The 22,697-nt window shown below is 41.7% G+C and overlaps 1 protein-coding gene across 1 annotated transcript in view; it reads right to left on the bottom strand.

The window, feature by feature from the left end:
* Positions 1–21,686, bottom strand: part of LOC121413006 (protein MMS22-like) — a gene marked incomplete at its 5' end in the record, with an annotated part of 55,704 nt that extends 34,018 nt beyond the window's left edge. The window contains 4 exons of the mRNA XM_041605768.1: positions 358–436; positions 1,735–1,793; positions 19,744–19,869; positions 21,637–21,686. Of these exons, the coding sequence (XP_041461702.1) occupies positions 358–436; positions 1,735–1,793; positions 19,744–19,869; positions 21,637–21,686 (314 nt within the window). The remainder of the gene's footprint in view (positions 1–357; positions 437–1,734; positions 1,794–19,743; positions 19,870–21,636) is intronic.
* Positions 21,687–22,697: the final 1,011 nt, after the last annotated feature.

Genomic DNA, 22,697 nt, shown 5'->3' with positions numbered 1-22,697 from the left:
ACGCAGTTTCCAGCGTTGTCTCAACTTGATTAACATTGTGACATATAGCACTGCGGGTTTCAAGGAAGCGTACAAAAACGCGTAGAATGCCCGGATGTTAGCTCTACCTAATTGCCCGCTAACACATTTTCTCACTGACTTTCCTGAGCGGGAAATAAATTTGGTCTGTGGATAAACAATTTGAAACTTATTGAACGACCATTTGATCACAGACATAAGCAAGCAATAATGTATTAAAGTTGCCCTGCTCAGATGTCTTATACAGTGAATAATACCAAACGTTGAAAGCTTACTTTGAAAACTTTTGTTGAATGATATTATAATCTATCTTCAGTCTTCTTCAATATTGATACAAACCTTTGAATGAAAGAATGTACGTAGAAGAAGAAATGTAAGACCTGTTCTCTCAACTTGTTGCTGGCTTCTATGAGTGGATCTGTAGGGTGGAAATGAAATCAGTTTTAAAGTCACTCAACTCTTTGCATGCTTTATTAACCCAATTTTAATTCTCATTAACCTAAAACCTTAGTGGAAACATTTTATAAATATCATACAAAATCTTTCATACAGCTTTATTATATCATGCATAACTTTACAATAGACTGAATTATGAAGTGTAAAAACTGTAAGCTCAACTGTTGTCATGAAATGTTAAGAAATTATCGCTGTATATTTACTTCATATGTACACTAACAATCCATTTATAAAAACAACTTAAAAGAGACAAGAAGCCTGTTGCATAAAACTTTTTACCTGAGAAAACTCTGGTAAAACTGAAAACTAAGGTTAGTCTGAGCTCCGCCAGGACAGGGCAAAAACTCCTGTAAAAACAACCCGAGTTTTCTCAGGTAAAAATTTTTATACAACGGGCCCAAGAATATTATCGAGGAGGTAATCTGCATGATTCAATGTGGAAATATAATCAGAGGAAACCAAAATTTGTGGTCACATTTGACTGTTGGTCCTAACAATTGGTCACAGAGCAGTTTTAGCTGCCTGTTTACTATTTTCAAGAAAAAGTATTTTTTATTTTTAAAGTAATATCAAAGGAAACCAAAACCCAAGAGAAGCATTCTTATTGGAAAGAGTATGAGAGGAACCGTTTTAAAAAAGTTTCAACAAAATCAGTTATGAAATAAGCAAGTTATGGACAATTAAAAAAGTCTTGTTGTACTTTCTATGTGGATCCTCAAATTGGCAAACGTGCTTCAAAATGGCTGATTTTGTGGACAACTCTCCATTTGTTTTGTACACATATTTTCAGATTTTTCCCTTTAATTTACATATTTTACATTATCACCTCCTGACCTTGACATATATGGTGTGGATTATATTTTCCCATGACATATGTTGTGCTCAGAAGGAGGCAAGATGCAATTTGAAAGATAATGAGGAAAATCTGAAAATTTGTGTACAAGACAAATGGAGAGTTGTCCACAAAATCAGCCATTTTGAAGCACGTTTGCCAATTTGAGGATCCACATACACGTAGAAAGTACAACAAGACTTTTTAATCGTCCATAACTTGCTTGTTTCATAACCCGATTTTGATGAAACTTTTTTAAAATTGTTCCTCTCATTTTACTCTTTCCAATAAGATTTCTTTTCTTCTTGGGTTTTAGTTTCCTTTAATATGTGACTGAGACACACATTTTGCTTGCTATACTCCACTTGTTCATAAGATTATGCACAGCTTTGATGGACAGTTTTGTGAAAAGTTATTTGATTACCTACCTGTTACAGACCAATGACTCTGCTTCCCCAGTAAAGACTCTATCTTTCCAAGCACCTGCCTGATTGACAGTATATAGAACAAGGTGGAAGAAAAAACATACAGGGAAGTAGTAATTTTGTTGGAATCTTTGAGGGAATTTCTCAAAGATGACCCAACCCAGTTAGGAAATTGTTTGGAAAGAAAATTAGAAATAAATGTAAAAAAAAAAAAAACTGTGTAGCATATGCAGTGCGTCCCACAAAAAACGAAACCGAGATTTATCGATGATTTATCGTAACTTAATCACAAATACAATAGACAAATGACCTACTATTTTAAAGCTTAGAATTTCCTCTTTCATCTGGAATTACTTAAATTATTTCTCAATCACCCATGAGTGAGCAAAAACAATTTGAAAAGGGGATTCCAAAAAGTCACTTGGCGGGCCGTATCTGGGTTTTAAAAAGAAAACCACATTTTTAAAGAGTTCAATATCTGCTCTTTAATTTGGTACCTCAATTACAGAAAATGGTAAAGGAATAACAAAGTTCTGGTTATTTGAAATAAGGCTCGAATATCAATAATTTCATAAAATGAAGAGGTTTTACAGGCTAGCGTTTAAACTCCCTTGACACTCTGTTTTGTTGACGATCAGCCATGCATTAACTCTTTTGTTACCGTGCGATAGCTTCTGTGGGAAACTGGTGAAAACACGTTTATTTAATGAAATTATGGAAATACAAGCATTGTTTTGAGGGACCATAACTTTTTTACTTCTTGCCCATTTTTTGTGATTAAGGTATCAAATATAAGAGCAGATATTTAACTTTTTAGTAATGTGACTTTCTTTTCGAAATTTAGATACCCCGCCAAATGAGTTTTTGGCATCCTTTCTTTGAATTGTTTTTGCTCACTCATGCATGAATGAGGAATAATCTAAGTAGTACCAGATGAAAGAAGAAATTCTAAGCTTTACGATGGTAGGTCATTTGTCTATTTTATTTATGATTAAGTTATGATAGATCATCACTAAATCTCGGTTTCGTTTTTTCTGGGACGCACTGTACAATTACGTGTAGGGGAAAGTTTTATACAAGGTGGTTCATGAACCACAAGTCTCGCCTGATTTGCAATCACTAAAATATGCAATATGATATTTTGACCTTTAGATGACCTTTCACCTTAACATCTTCAAGAATACATTGTGGTCTCACCCAGTGATTATTTGTACTAAGTTGATGTAGACATAAAGAATTGAGAGCAAGTTGAAAAAAAATTGAAAAAGGATGGACATTACCTTGTATCATTCGATCCTCAGATGACCTTTGATCCCATCATCATTTGTACCAAGTGTAAACATAATTGATGCAGAAATAATGAAATGAGAGCAGCTTAACCCTAAAAGGACTGGGCTATTTGAGATACGTACAGCTATTGAGGATGGTGGGGGGAGGGGGCATCATGACCTGCCATTTGCGCAATTGGGTCGAATTTTAGCACATTTTTTACCACATACAAAGCTACAGGTAAAAAAAATCAAAATTTTTAAAATTTATTATGATCTATGCAAATTCAATTTGGAAAAGCATTATTTGCATATATAACACCCGATTTCACTTAAAAATTTATTTTTTTTCCCCAGATGTCATCTTTCTTGCAATCTTTAATCAAAGGTTTCCACACTGTGAAAGCCAAAATTTTCTTTATGTATTTCTTCATTTCTTCATCTTTTTTGCCATTGTATTTTTTAATGGAAATTATTACAGAACACTTAACAACTGAGTTGAACCCTACATTACTTAAGCAGACCAATTAGATCTGAAAATAATCACCCTTTTATGAATTTTATCTCCCATAGACTGTACACAAAGTATAAAAATGAGCCATTTTCAACATGACATTGTCTTATAAAAAGTCATGTGGCGTCGTGACACTATACCCGTTGCAAATTTGGTCTCAAAAGTTGCCCGAGACTTACCAAATTGGATCAAAATTGATACAAATATAAAGAAATGAGAACAAGTTGCATGAAAAACTTCAAAAAAGGATATGGACATTACCTCATATCATTTGACCTTTGACCCCTAGATGGCCTTTGTCTCCATCATCCTCATGAACACACATGTGGCATTACCCAGGGATCATATGGATCATGTGTGAGCATAATTGATCCAAAAATAACAAAATGAGAACAAGTAATTGAACAAAAACTTAATATTTTGACCCCTAGATGACCTTTGATCCATCATCCTCAACAACACACATGTGTTATTACCCAAGGATTCATTCAAACAAGTGTGATGGAAATGAGAAATGAGAGCAAGTTGAACGAAAATTAGTTAATGTATGAACATGACCTCATATCATTTGACCTTTTAAAGCTCCTAAATTACCTTTGGCCCCATCATTCTCATAGGCTTGTGTGTGGTATTATCCAAGGATCGTATTTACCATGTATGAACATAACTGATGCAGAAATAAAGAAATGAGAGCAAGTTGAACAAAGACTGGACATTTTTTTAACAGACCAACAGACAACATATTAAGTCACATTCGCAGGCCGATGGCAGCACATAGGGGGTACATGGTGGGGTGACCATTTTTTTTAAACACCAGTCCTCACCGGCCAAAAAGTAACACATCACAGTAACAATTGCCATCTTGAGGTCGCGTCCATACCATCAAAATTATTTTGGGCCAGGGAGGCAGCGATCAACGTCCGGTCATCAATTGGACACCTGATAATAATCACAAATTAATCAGAGCGATAGCCAGAGGATGAACCGGACATCGTAAGATTATTGATCAAGTATCCTACGGACATCAATGCTAAATGATGAGCTTTTTAAAGGGCCCCCGATGCATCTCTAATCACCGACCATTGTCCGTCCAATGTCAATCACATTGGTCATACATCAATGCATACCGGGCGGACATCCATCGGTTAGCGACTAATGTCCGGACAGACATAGGTAATAGATAATCGGCCAATATCTGACTGATATCTGCTCTCAAGGACTTGACCTCCGATGCTGGAAACACCGGTCGATTCACGGCTGGACATTGGACGATACTTAAACGATGTGTCAAGGATGGGTGGGCGATTCAAAAGATTGGTGGAGATATTCGAAAATTTTATCTCCCAGTATCTTTGTCTGATCACCCCAACGATGCTACCTGAGAGCCTCAGCCTTCGTACGATGATCACAAGCGTCTGGTCGGCACCAGTCCAAAATGGCCCCCAAAACACATCGCAAGTACATCGTTAACCTGATCGGACTTGAATGTGACTGAGCTAATAACGGACCAACAGCAAAAGTGATCACTGGTCTCTGCGGAACTTCGTTCAGGTGAGACAAAATGGGGGGGGGGGGGCTAAAATGAAAGCCTAACCAAACAGATTGAAAGTCCCCTTAAAATGATAGGTGGAGTAAGATTTCCTTATGAACCCCCCTGGGCATCAATCCCAACAAATCAGCTGACTGATTTGGTAATACCTTTCGTCTACAGAGTAGAAGACTTTGCCTCATAAGCACATACATGTAATTCACAGGCCATCTTCTGCCAGTCAAAATCTACATACATGTAAACTATCCAAGCTATTTAAAAAATGTATTAAAATCTGAATGGTCATGGACAATCACCTCCAAATTACAGAGAAAGGTCCTGTAGGCACATAATTCACAGGCCATATACAAGCTAGGTATTCATAGAACAAACAAGCTAAGTATTAAATCTAAGTGACATATAATCTGACTGGGCATTGCCATTGCTTCTACATTTTAATGGGCAAAGCCCAACAAATCAACATAGTGGCCCTATCTTTCACCTAGACACATACTTTACAGACGACCATCTCCCAACCAGAATAGCTTTAAATTATGCGAACTATAAAAAAAGGGACGTTGCCCAGCAGGCACATAAGTAACAGGCCACCATCTCCCAGCCAAACTGTATATAAACTACTAGTATTAAAAACATAAATATTAAAAATCTCATACTGTTCACCTACTAGAATTTAACATGCGGGGCTGTACATGCCAGATATCACCCAATCTAAGCTATATGAACCTCTTCAAGTGACTGGACGAGGCAGGTCGCTGAAATTAATGAGGGGCATCATTAGCATACGCTCTAGGCTGAGTCTACAGCTTTTGTGTTTGCCTTTACGAGTCTGATGCTAATTTGTGAAAGGCACTCAATACTTCTGGAGAAAAGACTATGGCTGTGAAGCTGCCACTGCCTAAACACTCCGGTCTTGAGTTACTTATTTTTATCAACTAGGAATAGGTGCAGATTTTTAGTTACGAAAAACTGCCACTGGACATTTGTCAATAAGATGCATTGGTTAGGCTATGCGTAACAGCATCAGAGTCAGAACATAGACGAAAGCTGCAACCTCTTCGATTTTTGGTTGGCACATCATAATGAAATGGGATTGAAATTGAACTTAGCAGAATTCAACTAATCCAACTCTCTGACCCACTTATTCCCCCCCCTCCTCGCAACATTCCCAACAAATCAACTGACTGGGCGTGGCCGTTCACCAGGCAAAACCCTGAAGGCACTTATTTCACAGGCCACCATCTCCCAGCCAAACTCACTATCCAAACTATGAAAAAAATCCCAACAAATCAACTAACTTGGCATGGTTATTCACTTCAAATTATTGGGCAAGGTCCTGTAGGCATATAATTCAGAGGCCATAGGTAATTAATCTAAGCTACTACTATTAAATAATCAACTGATGAAGTGGCCTTGCCTTTAACCTCGACACATACTTTATAAACCTTCATATCCTAATTCTATGCAGACAATAAAAATAGATGTGACTGGGCATGGCCGTTCAGCTACACTCAAGGGAGGTTGCCTGTGGTAGGCAAGTATTTCTCAGGCCACCATCTCCAAGCCAAAACCTATGTAAAAAAAGAAGAAAATCTGACAGGGCATTGCCACTGCTACTACAGTTTAAAAGACAAAACCTAAAAAAAAAACTGACGTAATGGCCCTAATTTTCACCTAGACATGTACTTTACAGGCCACCATCTCCCAGATCAGAATATCCATCTCCCCTCCCAACCCTGGCAACAATCCCAGCAAAAATGTAAAATTAAACTGTATTTAAAACTATTAAAAGACATCCTTCCCACTCCCCCTCCCACCCCTGGCAACAATCCAAACAAATCATCTGACTGGGCGTGGCCGTTCACCTACAGTTCAAGGGACGTTGCCCGGTAGGCACATTATTTACAGGCCACCATCTCCTTGCAAAAATGAATGGAAACTACATAACATTTAAAACTATTAAAAAATCCCTCCGCTCCCGTTGCCTGCTTGCATATAATTCAAAGGACCCCAACATCCCACAAAAAATTAATCTGCAGTACAAGGGACGTTGCCTGCTGGCACATAATTGTCAGGCCATTATCTCCCCACCAAAATGTAACTATAAAACTAAAACTGTATTAAAACTATCACAACACAACCTTCCCCATCCCCCTCCTGGTAACAATCCAATCAAATCTGACTGAGCGTGGCCTTAAACCTACAGTTTAAGGGACATTGCCCGGTAGGCACATAATTCACAGGCCACCATCTCCCAGTTAAAATGTAAGTAAACTATATTTAAAACTATTAAAAATATCCCTCCCCTCCCCCACCCTGACTGAGCGTGGCCGTTCACCTACAGTTCAAGGGACATTGCCCGGTAGGCACATAATTCACAGGCCACCATCTCCCAGTCAAAATATATGTAAACTACATATTAAAACTATTAAAAACATCCCTCCCCCTCCCACCCTGACTGGGCGTGGCCATTCACCTACAGTTCAAGGGACATTGCCCGGTAGGCACATAATTCACAGGCCACCATCTCCCAGCCAAAATGGATGTAAACTTCATATCAAAATTATCCCCAAAATCCCTGCCCCATCCTGACTGAGCGTGGCCGTTCACCTACAGTTCAAGGGACATTGCCCGGTGGGCACATAATTCACAGGCCACCATCTCCCAGCCAAAATGGATGTAAACTGCATATTAAAATTATCAAAAAAATCCCTCCCCCTCCCTCTTCCCCAACCCCTGGTAAACATTCCGAACAAATCATCTGACTGGGCATGGCCGTTCACCTACAGTTCAAGGGACATTGCCCGGTAGGCACATAATTCACAGGCCACCATCTCCCAGCCAAAATGTACGTAAATGACATATTAAAACTATTAAAAACATCCCTCTCACTCTGACTGGGCGTGGCCGTTCACCTACAGTTCAAGGGACATTGCCCGGTAGGCACATAATTCACAGGCCACCATCTCCCAGCCAAAATGGATGTAAACTGCATATTAAAATTATCCAAAAAATCCCTGCCCCCTGCCCCAAACTCTGGGAAACATTCCAAACAAATCATCTGACTGGGCATGGCCGTTCACCTACAGTTCAAGGGACATTGCCCGGTAGGCACATAATTCACAGGCCACCATCTCCCAGCCAAAATGGATGTAAACTGCATATTAAAATTATCAAAAAAATCCCTCCCCCTCCCCCAAACTCTGGGAAACATTCGAAACAAATCATCTGACTGGGCGTGGCCATTCACCTACAGTTCAAGGGACATTGCCCGGTAGGCACATAATTCACAGGCCACCATCTCCCAGCCAAAATGGATGTAAACTGCATATTAAAATTATCAAAAAAATCCCTCCCCCTCCCTCTTCCCCAACCCCTGGTAAACATTCCGAACAAATCATCTGACTGGGCATGGCCGTTCACCTACAGTTCAAGGGACATTGCCCGGTAGGCACATAATTCACAGGCCACCATCTCCCAGCCAAAATGGATGTAAACTGCATATTAAAATTATCCAAGAAAATCCCTCCCCCATCCTGACTGGGCGTGGCCGTTCACCTCAGTTCAAGGGACATTGCCCGGTGGGCACATAATTCACAGGCCACCATCTCCCAGCCAAAATGGATGTAAACTGCATATTAAAATTATCCCAAAAATCCCTCCCCCTCCCTCTTCCCCAACCCCTGGTAAACATTCCAAACAAATCATCTGACTGGGCATGGCCGTTCACCTACAGTTCAAGGGACACTGCCCGGTAGGCACATAATTCACAGGCCACCATCTCCCAGTCAAAATATATGTGAACTACATATCAAAACTATCAAAAACATCCCTCCCACCCTGACTGGGCGTGGCCGTTCACCTACAGTTCAAGGGACATTGCCCGGTAGGCACATAATTCACAGGCCACCATCTCCCAGCCAAAATGGATGTGCATATTAAAATTATCAAACTGCATATTAAAATTATCAAAAAATCCCTCCCCCTCCCTCTTCCCCAACCCCTGGTAAACATTCCGAACAAATCATCTGACTGGGCATGGCCGTTCACCTACAGTTCAAGGGACATTGCCCGGTAGGCACATAATTCACAGGCCACCATCTCCCAGTCAAAATATATGTGAACTACATATCAAAACTATTAAAAACATCCCTCCCCCTCCCACCCTGACTGGGCGTGGCCATTCACCTACAGTTCAAGGGACATTGCCCGGTAGGCACATAATTCACAGGCCACCATCTCCCAGTCAAAATATATGTGAACTACATATCAAAACTATTAAAAACATCCCTCCCCCTCCCACCCTGACTGGGCGTGGCCATTCACCTACAGTTCAAGGGACATTGCCCGGTAGGCACATAATTCACAGGCCACCATCTCCCAGCCAAAATGGATGTAAACTGCATATTAAAATTATCCCAAAAATCCCTCCCCCTCCCTCTTCCCCAACCCCTGGTAAACATTCCAAACAAATCATCTGACTGGGCATGGCCGTTCACCTACAGTTTAAGGGACATTGCCCGGTAGGCACATAATTCACAGGCCACCATCTCCCAGCCAAAATGGATGTAAACTGCATATTAAAATTATCAAAAAATCCCTCCCCCTCCCTCTTCCCCAACCCCTGGTAAACATTCCGAACAAATCATCTGACTGGGCATGGCCGTTCACCTACAGTTCAAGGGACATTGCCCGGTAGGCACATAATTCACAGGCCACCATCTCCCAGCCAAAATGGATGTAAACTGCATATTAAAATTATCCAAGAAAATCCCTCCCCCATCCTGACTGGGCGTGGCCGTTCACCTCAGTTCAAGGGACATTGCCCGGTGGGCACATAATTCACAGGCCACCATCTCCCAGCCAAAATGGATGTAAACTGCATATTAAAATTATCCCCAAAATCCCTCCCCCTCCCTCTTCCCCAACCCCTGGTAAACATTCCAAACAAATCATCTGACTGGGCATGGCCGTTCACCTACAGTTTAAGGGACATTGCCCGGTAGGCACATAATTCACAGGCCACCATCTCCCAGCCAAAATGGATGTAAACTGCATATTAAAATTATCAAAAAATCCCTCCCCCTCCCTCTTCCCCAACCCCTGGTAAACATTCCGAACAAATCATCTGACTGGGCATGGCCGTTCACCTACAGTTCAAGGGACACTGCCCGGTAGGCACATAATTCACAGGCCACCATCTCCCAGTCAAAATATATGTGAACTACATATCAAAACTATTAAAAACATCCCTCCCCCTCCCACCCTGACTGGGCGTGGCCATTCACCTACAGTTCAAGGGACATTGCCCGGTAGGCACATAATTCACAGGCCATCTCCCAGCCAAAATGGATGTAAACTGCATATTAAAATTATCCAAAAAATCCCTGCCCCCTGCCCCATCCTGACTGGGCGTGGCCGTTCACCTACAGTTCAAGGGACATTGCCCGGTAGGCACATAATTCACAGGCCACCATCTCCCAGCCAAAATGGATGTAAACTGCATATTAAAATTATCAAAAAAATCCCTGCCCCCTGCCCCATCCTGACTGGGCATGGCCGTTCACCTACAGTTCAAGGGACACTGCCCGGTAGGCACATAATTCACAGGCCACCATCTCCCAGCCAAAATGGATGTAAACTGTATATTAAAATTATCAAAAAAATCCCTCCCCCTCCCTCTTCCCCAACCCCTGGTAAACATTCCGAACAAATCATCTGACTGGGCATGGCCGTTCACCTACAGTTCAAGGGACACTGCCCGGTAGGCACATAATTCACAGGCCACCATCTCCCAGTCAAAATGTATGTGAACTACATATCAAAACTATCAAAGACATCCCTCCCACCCTGACTGGGCGTGGCCGTTCACCTACAGTTCAAGGGACATTGCCCGGTAGGCACATAATTCACAGGCCACCATCTCCCAGCCAAAATGGATGTAAACTGCATATTAAAATTATCAAAAAACATCCCTCCCATCCTGACTGGGCATGGCCATTCACCTACAGTTCAAGGGACATTGCCCGGTAGGCACATAATTCACAGGCCATATACAAGCTAGGTATTCATAGAACAAACAAGCTAAGTATTAAATCTAAGTGACATATAATCTGATTGGGCATTGCCATTGCTTCTACATTTTAATGGGCAAAGCCCAACAAATCAACATAGTGGCCCTATCTTTCACCTAGACACATACTTTACAGACGACCATCTCCCAACCAGAATAGCTTTAAATTATGCGAACTATAAAAAAGGGACGTTGCCCAGCAGGCACATAAGTAACAGGCCACCATCTCCCTGCCAAACTGTATATAAACTACTAGTATTAAAAACATAAATATTAAAAATCTCATACTGTTCACCTACTAGAATTTAACATGCAGGGCTGTACATGCCAGATATCACCCAATCGAAGCTATATGAACCTCTTCAAGTGACTGGACGAGGCAGGTCGCTGAAATTAATGAGGGGCATCATTAGCATACGCTCTAGGCTGAGTCTACAGCTTTTGTGTTTGCCTTTACGAGTCTGATGCTAATTTGTGAAAGGCACTCAATACTTCTGGAGAAAAGACTATGGCTGTGAAGCTGCCACTGCCTAAACACTCCGGTCTTGAGTTACTTATTTTTATCAACTAGGAATAGGTGCAGATTTTTAGTTACGAAAAACTGCCACTGGACATTTGTCAATAAGATGCATTGGTTAGGCTATGCGTAACAGCATCAGAGTCAGAACATAGACGAAAGCTGCAACCTCTTCGATTTTTGGTTGGCACATCATAATGAAATGGGATTGAAATTGAACTTAGCAGAATTCAACTAATCCAACTCTCTAACCCACTTATTCCCCCCCCCCCTCCTCGCAACATTCCCAACAAATCAACTGACTGGGCGTGGCCGTTCACCAGGCAAAACCCTGAAGGCACTTATTTCACAGGCCACCATCTCCCAGCCAAACTCACTATCCAAACTATGAAAAAAATCCCAACAAATCAACTAACTTGGCATGGTTATTCACTTCAAATTATTGGGCAAGGTCCTGTAGGCATATAATTCAGAGGCCATAGGTAATTAATCTAAGCTACATATAATCAGACTGGATATGAGTATTGCTACTACTATTAAATAATCAACTGATGAAGTGGCCTTGCCTTTAACCTCGACACATACTTTATAAACCTTCATATCCTAATTCTATGCAGACAATAAAAATAGATGTGACTGGGCATGGCCGTTCAGCTACACTCAAGGGAGGTTGCCTGTGGTAGGCAAGTATTTCTCAGGCCACCATCTCCAAGCCAAAACCTATGTAAAAAAAGAAGAAAATCTGACAGGGCATTGCCACTGCTACTACAGTTTAAAAGACAAAACCTAAAAAAAAAACTGACGTAATGGCCCTATTTTTCACCTAGACATGTACTTTACAGGCCACCATCTCCCAGATCAGAATATCCATCTCCCCTCCCAACCCTGGCAACAATCCCAGCAAAAATGTAAAATTAAACTGTATTTAAAACTATTAAAAGACATCCTTCCCACTCCCCCTCCCACCCCTGGCAACAATCCAAACAAATCATCTGACTGGGCGTGGCCGTTCACCTACAGTTCAAGGGACGTTGCCCGGTAGGCACATTATTTACAGGCCACCATCTCCTTGCAAAAATTAATGGAAACTACATTTAAAACTATTAAAAAATCCCTCCGCTCCCGTTGCCTGCTTGCATATAATTCAAAGGACCCCAACATCCCACAAAAAATTAATCTGCAGTACAAGGGACGTTGCCTGCTGGCACATAATTGTCAGGCCATTATCTCCCCACCAAAATGTAACTATAAAACTAAAACTGTATTAAAACTATCACAACACAACCTTCTCCATCCCCCTCCTGGCAACAATCCAATCAAATCAGCTGACTGAGCGTGGCCTTAAACCTACAGTTTAAGGGACATTGCCCGGTAGGCACATAATTCACAGGCCACCATCTCCCAGCCAAAATGGATGTAAACTACATTTAAAACTATTAAAAACATCCCTCCCCCTCCCACCCTGACTGGGCGTGGCCATTCACCTACAGTTCAAGGGACATTGCCCGGTAGGCACATAATTCACAGGCCACCATCTCCCAGCCAAAATGGATGTAAACTGCATATTAAAATTATCCAAGAAAATCCCTCCCCCATCCTGAGTGGGCGTGGCCGTTCACCTACAGTTCAAGGGACATTGCCCGGTGGGCACATAATTCACAGGCCACCATCTCCCAGCCAAAATGGATGTAAACTGCATATTAAAATTATCCCAAAAATCCCTCCCCCTCCCTCTTCCCCAACCCCTGGTAAACATTCCGAACAAATCATCTGACTGGGCATGGCCGTTCACCTACAGTTCAAGGGACATTGCCCGATAGGCACATAATTAACAGGCCACCATATCCCAGCCAAAATGTACGTAAATGACATATTAAAACTATTAAAAACATCCCTCCCACTCTGACTGGGCGTGACCGTTCACCTACAGTTCAAGGGACATTGCCCGGTAAACACATAATTCACAGGCCACCATCTCCCAGCCAAAATGGATGTAAACTGCATATTAAAATTATCCAAAAAATCCCTGCCCCCTGCCCCATCCTGACTGGGCGTGGCCGTTCACCTACAGTTCAAGGGACATTGCCCGGTAGGCACATAATTCACAGGCCACCATCTCCCAGCCAAAATGGATGTAAACTGCATATTAAAATTATCAAAAAAATCCCTCCCCCTCCCTCTTCCCCAAACTCTGGTAAACATTCCAAACAAATCATCTGACTGGGCATGGCCGTTCACCTACAGTTCAAGGGACACTGCCCGGTAGGCACATAATTCACAGGCCACCATCTCCCAGTCAAAATATATGTGAACTACATATCAAAACTATTAAAAACATCCCTCCCCCTCCCACCCTGACTGGGCGTGGCCATTCACCTACAGTTCAAGGGACATTGCCCGGTAGGCACATAATTCACAGGCCACCATCTCCCAGCCAAAATGGATGTAAACTGCATATTAAAATTATCAAAAAAATCCCTCCCCCTCCCTCTTCCCCAACCCCTGGTAAACATTCCGAACAAATCATCTGACTGGGCATGGCCGTTCACCTACAGTTCAAGGGACATTGCCCGGTAGGCACATAATTCACAGGCCACCATCTCCCAGCCAAAATGGATGTAAACTACATATCAAAACTATTAAAAACATCCCTCCCCCTCCCACCCTGACTGGGCGTGGCCATTCACCTACAAGGGACATTGCCCGGTAGGCATATAATTCACAGGCCACCATCTCCCAGCCAAAATGTATGTAAACTACATATCAAAACTATTAAAAACATCCCTCCCCCTCCCACCCTGACTGGGCGTGGCCGTTCACCTACAGTTCAAGGGACATTGCCCAGTAGGCACATAATTCACAGGCCACCATCTCCCAGCCAAAATGTATGTAAACTACATATTAAAACTATTAAAAACATCCCTCCCCCTCCCTCTTCCCCAACCCCTGGTAAACATTCCAAACAAATCATCTGACTGGGCATGGCCGTTCACCTACAGTTCAAGGGACATTGCCCGGTAGGCACATAATTCACAGGCCACCATCTCCCAGCCAAAATGGATGTAAACTTCATATCAAAATTATCCCAAAAAATCCCTGCCCCATCCTGACTGGGCGTGGCCGTTCACCTACAGTTCAAGGGACATTGCCCGGTGGGCACATAATTCACAGGCCACCATCTCCCAGCCAAAATGGATGTAAACTGCATATTAAAATTATCAAAAAATCCCTCCCCCTCCCTCTTCCCCAACCCCTGGTAAACATTCCGAACAAATCATCTGACTGGGCATGGCCGTTCACCTACAGTTCAAGGGACATTGCCCGGTAGGCACATAATTCACAGGCCACCATCTCCCAGCCAAAATATATGTGAACTACATATCAAAACTATTAAAAACATCCCTCCCCCTCCCACCCTGACTGGGCGTGGCCATTCACCTACAAGGGACATTGCCCGGTAGGCATATAATTCACAGGCCACCATCTCCCAGCCAAAATGTATGTAAACTACATATCAAAACTATTAAAAACATCCCTCCCCCTCCCACCCTGACTGGGCGTGGCCATTCACCTACAAGGGACATTGCCCGGTAGGCATATAATTCACAGGCCACCATCTCCCAGCCAAAATGTATGTAAACTACATATCAAAACTATTAAAAACATCCCTCCCCCTCCCACCCTGACTGGGCGTGGCCGTTCACCTACAGTTCAAGGGACATTGCCCGGTGGGCACATAATTCACAGGCCACCATCTCCCAGCCAAAATGGATGTAAACTGCATATTAAAATTATCAAAAAAATCCCTCCCCCTCCCTCTTCCCCAACCCCTGGTAAACATTCCGAACAAATCATCTGACTGGGCATGGCCGTTCACCTACAGTTCAAGGGACATTGCCCGGTAGGCACATAATTCACAGGCCACCATCTCCCAGCCAAAATGGATGTAAACTGCATATTAAAATTATCAAAAAAATCCCTCCCCCTCCCTCTTCCCCAACCCCTGGTAAACATTCCGAACAAATCATCTGACTGGGCATGGCCGTTCACCTACAGTTCAAGGGACATTGCCCGGTAGGCACATAATTCACAGGCCACCATCTCCCAGCCAAAATGGATGTAAACTGCATATTAAAATTATCCAAGAAAATCCCTCCCCCATCCTGACTGGGCGTGGCCGTTCACCTCAGTTCAAGGGACATTGCCCGGTGGGCACATAATTCACAGGCCACCATCTCCCAGCCAAAATGGATGTAAACTGCATATTAAAATTATCAAAAAAATCCCTCCCCCTCCCTCTTCCCCAACCCCTGGTAAACATTCCGAACAAATCATCTGACTGGGCATGGCCGTTCACCTACAGTTCAAGGGACATTGCCCGGTAGGCACATAATTCACAGGCCACCATCTCCCAGTCAAAATATATGTGAACTACATATCAAAACTATCAAAAACATCCCTCCCCCCCATCCTGACTGGGCGTGGCCGTTCACCTACAGTTCAAGGGACATTGCCCGGTAGGCACATAATTCACAGGCCACCATCTCCCAGTCAAAATGTATGTAAACTACATATCAAAACTATCAAAAACATCCCTCCCCCTCCCACTCTGACTGGGCGCGTCTGTTCACCTACCGTTTAAGGGATGTTGCCCGGTAGGCACATAATTCACAGACTACCACCTCCCAGCAGAAATGTTTATGAACTATGTAATAAACATACTCAAAAAAATGGTATAGCATTACCTTGTTTTTGTCAAATAGGAATTGGCAGTTTTTTGTTGTAAAAAACCTGCCACTAGACATTCATATGAAGACACTTTGCTGACGATTCGCTTAAGAGCATTAGACTCATAACAAAAATAAAAAGCTGCAGCCTCTTTGGAATAAATAAAATACTATTGACATAAAACTTAAAAGAACAACTAAAATAATCCATCTGCCTACCTTTCACCCCCCCCCCCCCCCCGGCAAGAATCTCATCTGACTGGGCATGACTGTTCACCCACAGTCATGCATGCCCCTGTAGGCACACAATTCATAGGGCACACAATTCATAGACCACCATCTCCCAGCCAAAATAGTATCAAAATTCTTAAAAGAATATCCCTCCCCCTGCATCTTCCCTGGTAAACAATCCAAACAAATCATCTGACTGGGCGCGGCCGTCCACCTACAGTTCAAGGGACGATGCCCACTAGGCATGAAATTCACAGGACACAATCTCCCAGCGAAAATGTATGTAAACTACGTACTAAAACTATTTTTAAAAATCCCTTCCGCTCCCTCTCCCCCACCCCTGGCAACAATCCAAAATAAATCATCTAAATGGGAGTGGCCATTCACTTACAGTTCAAGGAATGTTGCCCGGTAGACATATAATTCACAGGACACAATCATCAAGCAAAATTTGACATAAACTCTGCTAAAAAAGATAAATATAAAACCTGACTGGGCACACATATAATAGTTTAACGGGCCAAGGCCTGCAGGCACGTAATTCACAGGTCATCTTCTCCAAGCCATGCTATGAACCCTCAGAAAAACTAGGCTATTTCAACACCTAAAAAGGTGCGTGGGAGGGGGTACTGAGGTAAAGTAAAGAGGTAAGGTAAAGAGGCAAAAACTACAAGGAGTTAAGCCAATTGGATGATAAGAAAGCCCCAACAGGGGAGCAGCACACTTCCATATGTAGGCCCCCATTCCACAGAAGGGAGATCTTTGAAAGACCAAAGCTCCAGCTTGGAAGCAATGGAGGAAATATTTGCGTAACAATAGACGAGAATAACTTGAGACCAGGCGTCAAACAAAAGAGCTTTCATGCAAAAGAGAGCCTCGGGAAGCTGTAGAATGAAGAAGACCTTGCATAGGCACCATGTACAAGCGGTACACTGGGTTAAAAAGGACTTAACAATTAAGAAAATCGGTCAAAAAGTCGCGCTCAGAAAATTTTTAAACAAACCAAACCAACAATACCAAAGTAAAAGGCTTAGCAATGATTCTTGTTGCAAAGAAGCAAGAAAATATGGCCTAAAAATGTACTTATTAGCTCTTTCAAGAAGAGACTATCTTGGAGACGTCTTCACTCCAAGAGAGCAAAAAAGAGGACGTTCAGCATGTGTGCTAGCATGATATGGGAGTGAACAGAAGTACTTAGGGGCAATAAAATTTTAAGGGGATGGTGCTATTGGGCAAAATTCTGTGTACTATATTCGAGCTCACTCATGAAAGAGAAAATTTTCGAAGCCGATCAACCCAAGTGAAAGTAGGCGATGAAATCTCCACTTTGCTTCTGTTCTTCAGGATTGTCAATAACATCATTCGTGAAAGTCGGGGTGTAATCATAAGAGTAATCTACTTGTAAATCCCATTGTTGTTCCAGTTTCAGCTCGAATAAAGCGCACACAAGCTTACAAAAATGCTTCACAGTGCTCGTGGACTTCCTTTCTCAAAGCTTCCTGGCGCGGTGCGGCCGGCTGGGCACAAGGCAGGGCCACACCAGCGCGCATTTGGGGGCATGTGCATGGAGTGCCACTGTAGTGTTGCCATCACACACGTTGCACAACCAGAAAAAAAAATGACTTGTTGTCTCACCTGCGAAGCAAAGTGAGACTATAGGCGCCGCTTTTCCGACGGCGGCGGCGGCGACGGCGGCGGCGGCGTCAACATCAAATCTTAACCTGAGGTTAAGTTTTTGAAATGATGTCATAACTTAGAAAGTATATGGACCTAGTTCATGAAACTTGGCCATAAGGTTAATCAAGTATTACTGAACATCCTATTAGAGTTTCATGTCACATGACCAAGGTCAAAGGTCATTTAGGGTCAATGAACTTAGACCATGTTGGAGGAATCAACATCGAAATCTTAACCTGAGGTTAAGTTTTTGAAATGTCATCATAACTTAGAAAATATATGGACCTAGTTCATGAAACTTGGACATAAGGTTAATCAAGTATCACTGAACATCCTGCATTAGTTTCACGTCACATGACCAAGGTCAAAGGTCATTTAGGGTCAATGAACTTTGGCCGAATTGGGGATATCTGTTGAATTCCCATCATAACTTTGAAAGTTTATGGATCTGATTCATGAAACTTGGACATAATAGTAATCAAGCATCACTGAACATTTTGTGCATGTTTCAGGTCTCAGGATTAAGGTCAAAGGTCATTTAGGGTCAATGAACTTTGGCCGAATCGGGGGTATCTGTTGAATTACCATCATAACTTTGAAAGTTTATTGGTCTAGTTCATTGAACTTGGACATTAGAGTAATCAAGTATCACTGAACATCCTGTGCTCATTTCAGGTCACATGACCAAGGTCAAAGGTCAATGAACTTTGGCCGAATTGGGTGTATCTGTTGAATTACCATCATAACTTTGAATGTTTATGGATCTGATTCATGAAACTTGTACATAAGAGTAATCAAGTATCACTGAACATCCTGTTCGAGTTTCAGGTCACATGATCAAGGTCAAAGGTCATGTAAGGTCAATGAACTTTGGCCATGTTGGGGTTTTTTGTTGAATAACCATCATATCTCTGTAAGTTTATTGGTCTACTTCATAAAAAGTGGTCTAGTTCATTAAACTTGGACATAAGAGTAACCATGTATCACTGAACATCTTGTGCGAGTTAGAGTAGTATTCATAGTCAGCACTGCTGCTATATTGAACCGCGTGATGCAGGTGAGACGGCCAGAGGCATTCCACTTGTTAGACTAATTCACCAGTCGTTCAGTAAAATTATCTTCATTTACATTGGAAATCAATGTACGATTATACAAAAACTGGCAAAAGTTACTGGGTAAAATGAAAATGTGATAAGGAGGTTCCACGTGGGTGTTAGGGAGTTAAACACGCTAGACTAGTATAAAACAGTCGTTTGCATGAATTTTACAATTTAACTGCTAAAAATCCTGATTATCCAGGAGATTTTGGCATGGGGTCGGGAGTACGGGATATTGGATCGCAATCCAGTATTCTCCCACAGGATCCGGGAGACTTGGAAGCTCTGTGTATATCTTACGTTACAGGGCTGGCCAAGATCTTATTTTTGTAAGCTCCCCATTAGCTTCCTCAATACTTTACCTCAATATTGAGAAAAGATGTGATATTTGGTCAAGAAGAGCTGTACTGGTAACATAACAACATCCAAACAGCTGAGTCGTCAATCCCTCGTGCTGGTCTACCACGACTAGACTACCCTCCAAGAGCCTGAAAAAAATAATACGTTTCACTTGCATTTTATCATAAAATTACATTTTGAACAACATATTTTGCATATGGATCACATTGCTTTATAAGCAGTGATATACATGATTATCTTCACTGGAACTTTGTTATGTTAACTGCAATGGAAACCTTAATTGTGGTTGATTGCTGAAGCTTGTTCCTATGAAAAAACAAGTGGAATGCCTCTGGCCGTCTCACCTGCATCACGCGGTTCAATATAGCAGCAGTGCTCACTTTGAATACTACTCTAACTCGCACAAGATGTTCAGTGATACATGGTTACTCTTATTTCCCTTTTTAATGAACTAGACCAATAAACTTACAGAGATATGATGGTTATTCAACAAAAAACCCCAACATGGCCATGGTCAAGTTCATTGACCTTACATGACCTTTGACCTTGATCATGTGACCTGAAACTCAAACAGGATGTTCAGTGATACTTGATTACTCTTATGTACAAGTTTCATGAATCAGATCCATAAACTTTCAAAGTTATGATGGCAATTCAACAGATACACCCAATTCGGCCAAAGTTCATTGACCTTTGACCTTGGTCATGTGACCTGAAACGCGCACAGGATGTTCAGTGATACTTGATTACTCTAATGTCCAAGTTTTATGACTAAGAACAACATACATGTACTTCCAAAGTTATGATGGTAATTCAACAGATACCCCCGATTCGGCCAAAGTTCATTGACCCTAAATGACCTTTGACCTTAACCATGAGACCTGAAACTTGCAAAAAAATTTCAGTGATGCTTGATTACTATTATGTCCAAGTTTCATGAATCAGATCCATAAACTTTCAAAGTTATGATGGGAATTCAACAGATATCCCCAATTCGGCCAAAGTTCATTGACCCTAAATGACCTTTGACCTTGGTCATGTGACGTGAAACTCATGCAGGATGTTCAGTGATACTTGATTAACCTTATGTCCAAGTTTCATGAACTAGGTCCATATATTTTCTAAGTTATGATGACATTTCAAAAACTTAACCTCAGGTTAAGATTTCGATGTTGATTCCTCCAACATGGTCTAAGTTCATTGACCCTAAATGACCTTTGACCTTGGTCATGTGACATGAAACTCTAATAGGATGTTCAGTAATACTTGATTAACCTTATGGCCAAGTTTTATTAACTAGGTCCATATACTTTCTAAGTTATGACGTCATTTCAAAAACTTAACCTCAGGTTAAGATTTGATGTTGACGACGCCGCCGCCGCCGTCGGAAAAGCGGCGCCTATATAATAGTCTCACTTTGCTTCGCAGGTGAGACAAAAAATTGGTCCAAAGACTCCAAACCCAATCTTGGCCATGAGCATTGCAAATTGCTATCAAAATGTTATGGCACCTTTGCTCAGCTGTCATTCAAATAGTTTCCATGAATGTCAATCATCAGGATAGCTATCTCACTCAATCACACCCAATCAGCCGAATAACGATGGATAGCACTATCTCTTCCCTCTGCCATCTTTACATGTCTTTCTTCCCTCTCCCAGATGTATCCTTACAATTTTTACCTCTTTTGATATATTTTCCTCTGCCATCTTAAGTTCTTTATACTTTTCCTTTGACAATTTTGCATTTGCCAACTTTTCCTCAGAAAATTTCTTTGCAATCTCTGGAAAGAACTATTCAGCCCCTAGTCCCCATAGGGTTAATATCCCTACGAAAGGTAAATGTAACACCTTGGTCTTTGGAAGGTAATCACAGTTCACTGAGTTAGTGGCACTGACCTGCTAAGAGTTCTTGATGCAAGGAAACCGTTGTTATCAGGTGACCACGAGCTTCTATGACGACAACATTCAAACCTTGGAGGTGCCCAGGGAATATCTTTAAGAGGTGTCAAGAACAAAAATATTCCTTCCTGACATTCCGTAAGGTAATTAAGATTGGGGCCTGTTACATAAAGCTTAGCAATTGATCGTGAGGCTGATCTCTATGATTGATTGCATTGATTATTATGTATGATCCATTGTTAGAGTCAGTACTATGATCAATCACAAAACCTAATGTTCAGGGCCCAGTAGCAATAGCTACTTTCTCACATTCCCCATTTTTTTGTCTATGACGAATGTGAGGATCGGTGATGAGAAGATGATTGCAGGATTCCAATGTGAAAAACACTGCTAAATGAACTGACCAATCAATATCAATGTTACATGCGCATTTTGTTTATAACACTGACCAGGAACCAATCAGTTTGCATTTTTTACATACTTGCAATTCATCGCAAGTATTTGTGTTAACGGAGCCCTGGTGTTAAAAAAGATGCAATTAAAAGCAATGGGTAGAATTTCTCTCTACTAGGCCACACCTTTAAAGAATCACTTATTTTTTTTTACTAGCACATTATGGATTTTATTACTTTCATCATGTTTCCAATTCAATAGTTTAAGAGACACTCTCAACATCAAACTGGAATCACCGAAGCAATTAAAACAAGCAAGAGTTTGTGAGGAATCTCAGAACTTGCTTTTAGCTGATTTAGTTGCAATGATTTATAGGTATTATATGAAGAGATCTGCTTCCACATTTAATAGGCATAACCACAAAATATGGTCACTTTGTCCCCCACAGATTGAGATACGATGCAGATGAATAGAAATAGTTCGTAACCACTTGGCTTACGCCCACATTGCAGAATCTCAGTTTGGTCTCATCCCACATGGTCTTTGTCTACTTGCCATTTATAGCACATTTACCACTTGTCTACTTTCCAGTTAGGTAATAACCATTTTGACTAATAATCAATATCCACTTGGCCGAACACCGTTTAGTCTCTATGAAAAAAAAA

Source organism: Lytechinus variegatus, chromosome 4 (assembly GCF_018143015.1).
Source record: "Lytechinus variegatus isolate NC3 chromosome 4, Lvar_3.0, whole genome shotgun sequence".
NCBI classification, from domain to species: Eukaryota; Metazoa; Echinodermata; class Echinoidea; order Temnopleuroida; family Toxopneustidae; genus Lytechinus; species Lytechinus variegatus.
Note: the sequence above shows the minus strand (reverse complement) of the source record. Positions and strands in the feature narration are given on the sequence as shown.